The 12831-nt window shown below is 40.1% G+C and overlaps 1 protein-coding gene across 1 annotated transcript; it reads left to right on the top strand.

Moving 5' to 3' along the window:
* On the top strand, nt 1-827 carry LOC130469758 (uncharacterized). The gene is made up of 3 exons (XM_056839216.1): nt 1-176; nt 239-384; nt 796-827. The coding sequence occupies exons 1-3, from the start codon at nt 1-3 to the stop codon at nt 825-827; spliced, it is 354 nt and encodes a 117-aa protein (XP_056695194.1).
* Nucleotides 828-12831: the final 12004 nt, after the last annotated feature.

Genomic DNA, 12831 nt, shown 5'->3' with positions numbered 1-12831 from the left:
ATGTCTAACATAGAAGAAAATAGAGTAGGGAGCAACTCTCACCCTATTGTTCTGAGCGATGATGAAAATGAAATGGATTACGAGTCTGACATTAATAGTTATACCAGCTACGAACTTATTTTGCGTCAAGTTTTAAGAGCAGGAGAACCTGATAGTGATGAAGAAGCCCTTCGTGAGTATGATCGTGCTAGGGGCAAACTAGGGTCGATATTTATCATGCTGTTTTGAGACCTGATAGTGATACTGAACCTGAGCCTGAGCTTGAGTTTGAGCTTGAGTTTGAGCCTGAACCTGAGCCCGAGCCTCAGCCCGAGCCTGAGCCTGAGCCTGAGCCCGAGCCCGAGCCTGAGCCTAAGCCAGAGGAAGATAATCAGCAACCTCAAGGTCCACGAAGATCCTCAAGGCCAAGAAAGCAAGCTTATTATTTTGATATGGATGATGATGATGAACTTAAATATGAGTTATTTATCCTAGAAGGTTATAGCGAATCAAAGGACAAGTCTGATGATTTCTCCCTCTAGCTTTGTTTACATATTTAGTTGTGTTTGAGAATAAAGTTGGACAATTCGCCCAACCATAGTTTATGTTTATATCATAGAACCTTTTATTTTATTTTGAGGCAAGTGTGTGTTAATATTTAGGATTGTTCTTAACATTCTTTCGAGGAATAAAAGTTAGATTATTGATTATCCAAAGGATCAAGAGTTTATTATGGGCACGCAAGGGGAATGTTTTCTTCTTTTATTCTACCTAGCTTATTATTCGTGATGATTGAATTTATTCCTTGTTTCTCAGTTGAATGTCCTGTATCCGAATACCATTCATAAATGATTGTTTATGTTATGTAAATTCTGGATTCTGGTGTGATATTACATTGCTAGATAATGTTAACTGAAGTTTCGAACCTAAAATAGAATATATTACTTACAGGTCGCGCTCTAGGATGGCCAACAATAATGACCTAGTTGCTGCTATTCGCCTTTTGGTGGAAAGATTAACCCAGGAAAGTGTTAGGTTATGATACATATGATATTACATAAATCATGCGGAAACAACCATTAACCCAGGAATACATATTATTTACACATAATCATATAGCATAATTTAGATGCATACTCTTTGTTGCGTGCCCTCCCTAGCTGCGCCCGAACCGAGCAAGAACAAGTCTTTAGGACTCCAAGTGTAGTCCCTCCGTAGATAGTCCACAGCACGTCCGAATCCGCCTTAAGATTGACCAACTAGAATCGCCCTTAAGGTACTAGAATTTTCGGCACTTTTGAGCAAGATGTGTGGCTGAATTTTTCTCTCAAAAACTCACTTTGAATACTTTGAAACTCGTTTTAAATTGTGAACCCAGGCCACATATTTATAGGGTTATGGAAAGGGAATTGGAATCCTATTCAGATACAAATTAATTAAACCTAGAATCCTACAAGAACTCTAATTTAATTAATTTATCAAATAGAATTAGGAATTTAATCATTAACCGAGCTCTGCACGTTTTAGGAAACGTGCACGAACACAAACACTTACGCACACACACACGGCAGCCTCGATGGGCCGCCCATGCTTGCGTGCGAGCAGCAGCCCACGCAGCGAGGCCTGCGCGAGCCACAAGCCCACGCAAGCACCCGCGCGCGCTGCGCGCGCTGTGCGCGCTGCCACGGCCTGCTGGGCCTGGCCTTGCGCTGGGCCTGGCGTGGCTGTTTGTGTGGCGCGCTTGGCTTGCTGGGCGATGGCCTGGCTTCGTGCTGGGCCCTCGTCCGGCAGGCCTCGTCCGATGCTTATTCGTACGATACGCTTCCGATTAAATTTCCGATTCCGGAATTCATTTCCGATACGAACAATATTTAACATTTCCGATTCCGGAATTAATTTCCGTTTCGAACAAATATTTAATATTTCCGTTTCCGGAATTATTTTCCGATTCCGGTAATATTTCCGATTCTGACAATATTTCCGTTTCCGGCAATATTTCCGATTCTGGTAATATTTCCATTTCCGATAATATTTTCCGATACGTACCATGTTTCCGTTTCCGGCAACATCTACGACTTGGATAATATTTATATTTCCGATACGATCCATATTTCCGTTTCCGGCAATATCATCGTTTCCGGAGTATTCATTTCTTGCCTGTGACGATCTCAGCTCCCACTGAAACCAAGATCCGTCGATTCCGAATATCCATAGATAGAGTATTTAATGCCATTAAATACTTGATCCGTTTACGTACTATTTGTGTGACCCTACGGGTTCAGTCAAGAGTAAGCTGTGGATTAATATCATTAATTCCACTTGAACTGAAGCGGCCTCTAGCTAGGCATTCAGCTCACTTGATCTCACTGAATTATTAACTTGTTAATTAATACTGAACCGCATTTATTATACTTATCATAGAATGCATACTTGGACCAAGGGCATTATTTCCTTCAGTCTCCCACTTGTCCTTAGGGACAAGTGTGCATTTCCTAATTCCTTTGTCGCTCGATGCTTGCTCTTGAACATAAGGTAAGAGTTGTCATCCTTATTATGTCCAGAGGTGTTCCTCGGTTTCAGAGTTCAACTGATCAAATAAACAGATAATCATAGCCTATGATTCATCCGAGCACGGCCATGCATTTCACAGTTTCTAGCTCTCCGAGTGGCCTTGTACAACTTTTAAGCATCTCATCCCGATTTATGGGAGGACAATCCCAATCTTGCGATCTTGAGATTAGACTTCGTTTGATAGGTGATTACCTGAGCGTTGCCTTTATAGCCTCCTTTTACGGTGCGACGGTTGGTCAACGTCAAAGCAACCAGTTCTCAAACAAGTAATCTCAAATCACTCAGGTATTGAGGATTTAGTGTCTAATAATTTAATGAAATTTACTTATGACAGATTTTCATCTCTTACAGTAAAGTTTCATAGGTCTCGTCCGATACTAGTCTTCCCAAAGTAAGTATCTATGCAAATGATTATGACATTGCCATGTCCACATAGTTCAAGAAACAGAACTACTAGTCATCTTGCATTCTAATCGTCTAACGTTTTCTATGCGTCCAATTTTATAGAAAACTCCGACTAGGGACCATTTTCAACCTTTGACATTCAAGTTCACTTGATAGACATTTCTTAGTCACAGGACTGGTCCTGACAGTCTATCTTGAATATATCGTCAAATTGAAGGGACTCATCATTTAATAAACCACAAATTAAACGGAAAAATGAATTCTTTTCATTTATTGTGAATGATTAACCAATAATGTTTTACAAAGATTTAAACTCTAAAACTTTAAAACATTAAACAGAGACATCAAAGCCATTCTCCAATATGCTTGATTCCCATAGCTGCAGTGTGCGAGTTGTGCTTCGCCTGCGGCAGAGGTTTAGTTAATGGATCTGATATGTTGTCATCAGTTCCAATTTTGCTTATCTCGACTTCTTTTCTTTCAACGAACTCTCGTAGAAGGTGAAATCTACGAAGTACATGCTTGACTCTCTGGTGGTGTCTAGGCTCTTTTGCCTGTGCAATAGCTCCGTTATTGTCACAATACAGGGCTATTGGTCCTTTAATGGAGGGGACTACACCAAGTTCACCTATGAACTTCCTTAGCCATATAGCTTCCTTTGCTGCTTTATGTGCAGCAATGTACTCCGCTTCAGTTGTAGAATCCGCAATGGTGCTTTGCTTAGCACTTTTCCAGCTTACTGCTCCTCCGTTGAGGCAGAAGACAAACCCAGACTGTGATCTGAAATCATCTTTGTCGGTTTGGAAACTTGCATCCGTATAGCCTTTAACAATTAATTCATCATCTCCACCATAGACCAGGAAGTCATCTTTGTGCCTTTTCAGGTACTTCAGAATGTTCTTGGCAGCAGTCCAATGCGCCTCTCCTGGGTCTGACTGGTATCTGCTCGTAGCACTGAGTGCGTACGCAACATCCGGGCGTGTACATATCATAGCATACATTATTGAACCAATTAATGATGCATATGGAATCCCATTCATTCGTCTACGCTCATCAAGTGTTTTTTGGGCACTGAGTCTTGCTTAGAGTCATTCCATGAGACATGGGTAGGTAGCCTCGCTTGGAGTCCGCCATCTTGAACCTATCAAGCACCTTATTGATATAAGTGCTTTGACTAAGTCCAATCATCCTTTTAGATCTATCTCTGTAAATCTTGATGCCCAATATGTACTGTGCTTCTCCTAGATCCTTCATCGAAAAACATTTCCCAAGCCAAATCTTGACAATGTTCAACATAGGAATGTCATTTCCGATAAGTAATATGTCGTCGACATATAATACTAGGAAAGAAATTTTGCTCCCACTGACCTTCTTGTATACACAAGATTCGTCTGCGTTCTTGATGAAACCAAAGTCACTGACTGCTTCATCAAAACGTATATTCCAGCTCCTGGATGCCTGCTTCAATCCGTAGATTGACTTCTTTAGCTTGCATACCTTTTTAGCATTCTTTGGATCCTCAAAACCTTCAGGCTGTGTCATAAACACAGTTTCTGTTAAAACGCCGTTTAAGAAAGCAGTTTTGACATCCATCTGCCATATTTCGTAATCGTAATATGCAGCGATTGCTAACATTATCCGAATAGACTTTAGCATTGCAACTGGTGAAAAGGTTTCATCGTAATCCACACTGTGGACTTGCCTGTAACCTTTTGCAACCAATCTAGCTTTGAAAACTTCAAGTTTCCCATCCTTGTCCTTTTTCAGTTTGAAAACCCATTTGCTTCCAATGGCTTGGTAGCCATCTGGCAAATCGACCAAATCCCATACTTGGTTTTCAGACATGGAGTCTAATTCAGATTGCATGGCTTCTTGCCATTGCTTGGAGCTAGGGCTCGTCATAGCTTGTTTGTAAGTCGCAGGTTCATCACTTTCAAGTAATAGAACGTCATAGCTCTCGTTCGTCAAAATACCTAAGTACCTTTCCGGTTGAGATCTATATCTTTGCGATCTACGCGGGGTAACATTTCTAGATTGACCATGATTCTCACCAGATTCTTCTAAAGATCTTTGAGTTTCATCCTGAATGTCATCTTGAGCATTCTCTAGAGTTTGTTGTTCGACTCGAATTTCTTCGAGGTCTACTTTTCTCCCACTTGTCATTTTGGAAATGTGATCCTTCTCCAAAAAGACACCATCTCGAGCAACAAACACCTTGTTCTCAGATGTATTGTAGAAGTAATACCCCTTTGTTTCCTTTGGATAGCCCACAAGGATACATTTGTCAGATTTTGGATGAAGTTTGTCTGAAATTAATCGTTTGACGTATACTTCACATCCCCAAATCTTAAGAAAAGACACATTTGGAGGCTTTCCAAACCATAATTCGTATGGAGTCTTTTCGACAGCTTTAGACGGAGCTCTATTTATAGTGAGTGCAGCTGTATTTAGTGCATGTCCCCAAAATTCTAATGGAAGTTCGGCCTGACCCATCATTGACCTGACCATGTCTAGCAAGGTTCTGTTCCTCCGTTCCGACACACCGTTCCATTGTGGTGTTCCAGGAGGAGTCAACTCTGATAGAATTCCACATTCTTTCAGATGGTCATCAAATTCATAGCTCAGATATTCACCGCCTCTATCAGACCGCAGTGCCTTAATCTTCTTGCCTAATTGATTCTCTACTTCACTCTGAAATTCCTTGAATTTGTCAAAGGATTCAGACTTATGCTTCATTAGGTAGACATAACCATACCTACTGAAGTCATCAGTGAAAGTGATAAAGTAGCTGAAACCACCTCTAGCATTTGTACTCATTGGTCCACATACATCTGTATGGATTAAACCCAATAGTTCATTTGCTCTTTCTCCAACTTTAGAGAAAGGTTGCTTTGTCATTTTGCCAAGTAAACATGATTCGCATTTACCATAATCCTCTAAGTCAAATGGTTCTAGAATTCCTTCCTTTTGAAGTCTTTCTAAGCGTTTCAAGTTTATATGGCCTAATCGACAATGCCACAGATAGGTGAGATCTGAATCATTCTTTTTGGCCTTTTTGGTATTTATGTTATATACTTGTTTGTCGTGATCTAATAAATAAAGTCCATTGACTAATCTAGCAGATCCATAAAACATCTCTTTAAAATAAAACGAACAACTATTGTCTTTTATTAAAAAAGGAAAATCCCTTAGCATCTAAGCAAGAAACTGAAATGATGTTTTTAGTAAGACTTGGAACATGGAAACATTCTTCCAGTTCCAAAACTAGCCCGGAGGGCAACGACAAATAGTAAGTTCCTACAGCTAATGCAGCAATCCGTGCTCCATTTCCCACTCGTAGGTCGACTTCACCCTTGCTTAACTTTCTACTTCTTCTTAGTCCCTGTGGATTGGAACATAAGTGTGAGCCACAACCTGTATCTAATACCCAAGAAGTTGAATTAGCAAGTATACAGTCTATAACGAAAATACCTGAAGATGGAACGACTGTTCCGTTCTTCTGATCTTCCTTTAGCTTCAAGCAATCTCTTTTCCAATGCCCCTTCTTCTTGCAGTAGAAGCATTCAGATTCAGAAGTGGGTTGACTGACCTTCCTCTTTGCAGATTTGGCGCCAGTTTGCTTAGTTGGGCTGGCCTTGTTGCCACCTTTCTTAGCATTCCTCTTCTTTCCAGATTTCTTGAACTTGCCCCCACGCACCATAAGCACATCCTGCTTATCACTTTTGAGCGTCTTTTCAGCGGTCTTCAGCATACCGTGAAGCTCAGTGAGCGTTTTGTCCAGACTATTCATACTGTAGTTCAGTTTGAACTGATCATACCCGCTATGAAGAGAATGGAGGATGGTGTCTATAGCCATTTCCTGAGAAAATTGCTGATCTAGCCGACTCATATTCTCAATGAGTCCAATCATTTTGAGAACATGTGGACTTACGGGCTCGCCTTTCTTAAGTTTGGTCTCAAGAATTTGCCTATGAGTCTCGAATCTTTCGACTCGAGCCAGATCTTGGAACATGTTCTTCAACTCACTGATGATTGTGAAAGCATCTGAGTTGATGAACGTTTTCTGCAGATCCGCACTCATGGTGGCGAGCATTAGACATTTCACATCCTTGTTGGCATCAATCCAACGATTGAGGGCTGCCTGAGTGACCCCGTCGCCTGCAGCTTCGGGCATCGCCTCATCTAGGACATACTCCTTTTCTTCCTGCATAAGAACTATTTGCAAGTTCCTTTGCCAGTCAAGGAAGTTTTTCCCGTTCAACTTCTCCTTTTCGAGAATTGATCGAATGTTGAATGAATTGTTGTTTGCCATATTAAAAACTACAATTGAAAAGAATAAACAAATAAATAACCATTCACAGTTTCTCTTAATAAACTTAAATTCTAGCATACATGCATAATTCAATGTTTATTAAGCATTTTATTCAAATTATGTGTTCCGGCAGGTGTGAATAAAATGATTCCAAGATCCTAAAATCATTGAAGAACTAAGCACAGTTTGTCGACTTAATCCTAGAACATCTTAGGTAAGCAAAAGCCTTTTGCTAATAGTCTAGAAACTATTCTTGGTTGATAGGTACGTCTAAGAACTTATTAGGTAAACCTATCGATTTTGCCACGACATAAAAGGACTCCTTACTTATATCGTTGAGTTTCACCAAAACTAACATGTACTCACAATTATTTGTGTACCTTGCCCCTTTAGGACCAATAAGTAACACCTCGCTGAGCGAAAACTATTACTAGATTGATGTAAAGGATATCCAAGCAAGTGTATATTTTGGCATGGCACCTTTTAACTCAATTTTTAAGTTTGGTACTTAAGGCTCTTACTATGTTGGTTAGATTTTAAGTGAACTAAAATCCTTAATCATGCAACATAATCAAGCTTTTGATCTCATGCATTTTAAGACATATTTAAAAGCAATAAATAACTTAAAACATGCATAAGATAAATGTGATCTAGTATGGCCCGACTTCATCTTGAAGCTTTAACTTCAAAGTCCGTCTTGAAAATCTCCGTGGGAGGCACCATTTTCTTCAAATAGGATAAGCTATAACTAATTACAACTATTTGATGGTACGCAGACCATATTTGAATTGAAAAATAACTTTGGTACTTTAGACCAATTACATTCAAATTAATGGTACGCAGACCATATTTTCTATCCTATTTGGGCCATACTAGTCACTTCATAACCTGCAAAACAGTACATATACAATATATACCATTCACCCATTCATTATCATGAATGGCCCACTTAGCTGGTTAGTAAAACACATTATGCATCACGTAAATATTTGCAGCAATTAATCAAGGGCACCAATAATCTACCAATTATTCAGTCCTTATTAATTCTAATCAAGTTGTTTTAACCTTAAGGATTTGTAGACCTAATCAAGAGTTTATGACTAAAATACGCTCCCACTTAAACCAATAAATTCATATGCTTTACTAATTTTAAACAAAAAAATGTATTTCTAGTCTAACCGGAAACATACAAATTTAATTAAAATTTAAAGCTCATATAAATTTATAATTGAATCCAAAAAGTTTAATTTAATTTCAGTCGTTATTTAAATTAATTCATGATTTTAATTTTAGTAAAATAATTAGAATAAATAACATTTATTATAATTACAATATTCAAAATTAAAATCCAAGAAAATAATTTAAATTATTAATTTTAAAATTAATTAAAATTACGTGAACTGAAATTTTCAAATTAAACATTCAAAACGATCTAATCGTAACGCAAACACCCTACGCATTGCACGCCCATGGGCCGCACGCACACAGCCATCGCTGGCCATGTGCGCGCAGCCCATGCGCTCGTCGCATAGCTGCTGCATCTCCATCGCAAGCCATCGCACGCTGTGGTGCTTGCTGCGCGCGCGCCAGCACTCGTCGCACGCGAGCCATCGCTCGCAGTGCGCGCGAGCCATCGCTCGCTGGGCGCGCGAGCCATCGCTCGTTGTGCGCGCGAGCAACGCTGGGCGCAGCGCTCGTGGCACGCGAGCTTGCGCTCGCTGCGCGCGAGGCTGCGCGCTCTTGCGCGAGGCAGTGCGCGTTGTGGCGCAGCTCGCTTGCTGCCCACACGCGACTGCCTTGGCTCGCCCTTCGCCCATGCCCATTCGTCCATTGCTCGTGGCCCACGACACAAGGCAGGGCTGCTGCCTTGTGCTCGTGCACTACGCCCTTGCTCATTGCATTCGTGCCGCACGGGCGACGAGCTCCCTTGCTCGTCGTCGCATGCCCGCATTATACAACACCCCTTAAGGGTAACACGAAGCGTCCATTGCTTTGTGCGTGCAAGTTATATGAACGAATCGCATAAAAAATTTAAAATTTATAAAATTAATGACAAATTAATAAATATTATTAATTTCATAATTTTAGGGCGAAAAATCGAAAATTTATTATCCAATTGATTTCCGATTGTTATGGATTCAAGTCTAGGTCATAAAAATTTAAAATTTATCATAAATTTACAATTTTTATGGTGGTTTTTAATTATAGGTTTCTAATTAAATTACAATTAATTATGAAAATCAAATTAATTCTAAATTATTCTAATTTTCAACAAATTAATCATAATTACAAATTAGATTGCATAATTAACAAGACTAGGCATTCAAACTTGTTAAACATATGCAGTAGGTCAATCAAAAATTCAAGATTTATCAACAAGAATCGCAAATATTTAATTTAACATCTTAAATTTACGAAATTTTTGCATTCGAAAAACTAAAACCTTCGAAAAGTCATAGTTAGGCTTCGAATTTGAGAATTCTGGGTTCGGCAGAAAAATACTATTTTTGTCAAAATTTTAGAATGCCTTTTACATGCGGAATGGACACAAAAATCACTCGATTTGGATGAGTAACGAAGAAACTGCCGAAAAACTGCGTACGTATAATTAAATAAACGCAATTTGCAATTAATTAACAATTACGAAAATTAATCACCCCTTTTAATTCTTGCAAATTTGTAATATTTAACCATGTTTATGCAATTTAGATTATGAAAATAATAAGGGGCTCGTGATACCACTGTTAGGTTATGATACATATGATATTACATAAATCATGCGGAAACAACCATTAACCCAGGAATACATATTATTTACACATAATCATATAGCATAATTTAGATGCATACTCTTTGTTGCGTGCCCTCCCTAGCTGCGCCCGAACCGAGCAAGAACAAGTCTTTAGGACTCCAAGTGTCGTCCCTCCATAGATAGTCCACAGCACGTCCGGATCCGCCTTAAGATTGACCAACTAGAATCGCCCTTAAGGTACTAGAATTTTCGGCACCTTTGAGCAAGATGTGTGGCTGAATTTTTCTCTCAAAAACTCACTTTGAATACTTTGAAACTCGTTTTAAATTGTGAACCCAGGCCACATATTTATAGGGTTATGGAAAGGGAATTGGAATCCTATTCAGATACAAATTAATTAAACCTAGAATCCTACAAGAACTCTAATTTAATTAATTTATCAAATAGAATTAGGAATTTAATCATTAACCGAACTCTGCACGTTTTAGGAAACGTGCACGAACACAAACACTTACGCACACACACACGGCAGCCTCGATGGGCCGCCCATGCGTGCGTGCGAGCAGCAGCCCACGCAGCGAGGCCTGCGCGAGCCACAAGCCCACGCAAGCACCCGCGCGCGCTGCGCGCGCTGTGCGCGCTGCCACGGCCTGCTGGGCCTGGCCTTGCGCTGGGCCTGGCGTGGCTGTTTGTGTGGCGCGCTTGGCTTGCTGGGCGATGGCCTGGCTTCGTGCTGGGCCCTCGTCCGGCAGGCCTCGTCCGATGCTTATTCGTACGATACGCTTCCGATTAAATTTCCGATTCCGGAATTCATTTCCGATACGAACAATATTTAACATTTCCGATTCCGGAATTAATTTCCATTTCGAACAAATATTTAATATTTCCGTTTCCGGAATTATTTTCCGATTCCGGTAATATTTCCGATTCTCACAATATTTCCGTTTCCGGCAATATTTCCGATTCTGGTAATATTTCCATTTCCGATAATATTTTCCGATACGTACCATGTTTCCGTTTCCGGCAACATCTACGACTTGGATAATATTTATATTTCCGATACGATCCATATTTCCGTTTCCGGCAATATCATCGTTTCCGGAGTATTCATTTCTTGCCTGTGACGATCTCAGCTCCCACTGAAACCAAGATCCGTCGATTCCGAATATCCATAGATAGAGTATTTAATGCCATTAAATACTTGATCCGTTTACGTACTATTTGTGTGACCCTACGGGTTCAGTCAAGAGTAAGCTGTGGATTAATATCATTAATTCCACTTGAACTGAAGCGGCCTCTAGCTAGGCATTCAGCTCACTTGATCTCACTGAATTATTAACTTGTTAATTAATACTAAACCGCATTTATTAGACTTATCATAGAATGCATAGTTGGACCAAGGGCATTATTTCCTTCAGAAAGAACTGAGCGCCCCGATTCTGCAGGGGACATGTTTGAAAGGCTTGCGAAAGTTAAGCCACCATACTTCAAGGGGCAAGCAGACCCGACCTTCCTAGAAAACTGGATTAAGGAGTTTGAAAAACTATTTGGGGCGGTAAATTGTCCTGAAAGGTCAAGCTGTCCTTTACCTGAAAGATGAGGCCGACCTTTGGTGGAGGGAAAATGGAACTAGACTAAGTACTGCTGAGGGGTTCCATTGGGACTCATTTATTGTTGCCCTGAGGGGGAAGTTTTATCCTCCTTTTATGAGAAAGCAGAAAGCACAGAAATTCATCAACCTTAGGATGGGGAATATGACCATTGCTGATTACTATAGCAAGTTTATAGCTTTGTCGAGGTTTGCACCTGAGGTTGTAGCTACAGAAGAGCTAAAGGCTCAGAGGTTTGAGCAAGGATTGACCGATGAGATCCAACTGGGATTAGGTGGGGAAACCTTTACATCCTTAGACATTGTGTATGGGAGAGCTGCTCATATTTATGGCCTGCAGACCAGGAGAGACAAGAAAAATGTTGTTGTTGGGGATAAAAGAAAAGAGTTTAATGCTGGGGGAAGTCAAGGGAACTTCAAAAGGAACAGGAATGGAAATGGAAATGGAAATGGGAATGAACATGGGAACTTTCAGGGGAGAAACAACCAGGGGAATAACTACAACAATAGAAACCAATCTGAGAGAGTGTACCACTACGAGAGGTGCAACAATAACCACCCTGGGAAGTACTGTAAGGGAGAATTGGTGAATTGCAACTATTGTCATAAAAAGGGGCATAGGGAGTATGAGTGCTTTACTAAGCAGAAGAGAGAGAAGAATGGTAGTGGGAGTGGTAACCAAGGGAAACCAGGGTTTAACCATTCAGGAAACCAAGGTTCGAAGCCTGCTAGGGCACCGAATAACCAGGGGAACCAAAATAAACCTGCCAATGGGAACAATAATCACAACAAGGCTCCGGGGAAACTGTTCGTAATGAGCATACACTACTAGAATTAGCATCTTTAACAACAAATTAATAACGACGAACTAAAATATCTGTCGTAAAAACTATTATTTTCTGCTTATTAACAAGAAGTATACTGTAGGTCGTTAATGAATAAGCCTAAAACTATAAACATATTGTTTTTTAATTCCAACGTCGTCGTTAATGCGTGCAGCAAAAAATAAAAATTAATAAAAATATAACTTGTCGTCGTTATTCCTACAAAATGGGAAGCAGGATTTGATAGCGGGTGATTTCAAAAACTCAAAAAATCTCGGAAGATACCAAAACTCAAAAAACCTCAGAAAGATACCAAAACTCAGAACCCTATTCGCAAGCGTCAATACCAAAACTCAGAAAAATCGGAGTATTTCTCCTT

This window comes from Spinacia oleracea, chromosome 3, assembly GCF_020520425.1.
Source record: "Spinacia oleracea cultivar Varoflay chromosome 3, BTI_SOV_V1, whole genome shotgun sequence".
NCBI lineage: Eukaryota > Viridiplantae > Streptophyta > Magnoliopsida > Caryophyllales > Amaranthaceae > Spinacia > Spinacia oleracea.
Note: the sequence above shows the minus strand (reverse complement) of the source record. Positions and strands in the feature narration are given on the sequence as shown.

Bases quoted from the DNA above. Each gene is read 5' to 3' on its own strand.
- LOC130469758 (XM_056839216.1), top strand. From the start codon at position 1: ATGTCTAACATAGAAGAAAATAGAGTAGGGAGCAACTCTCACCCTATT. The intron at 177-238 runs GTATGATCGTGC...GAGACCTGATAG, and splicing joins GATGAAGAAGCCCTTCGTGA to TGATACTGAACCTGAGCCTG. The intron at 385-795 runs GTCCACGAAGAT...CTTGTTTCTCAG, and splicing joins AGATAATCAGCAACCTCAAG to TTGAATGTCCTGTATCCGAA.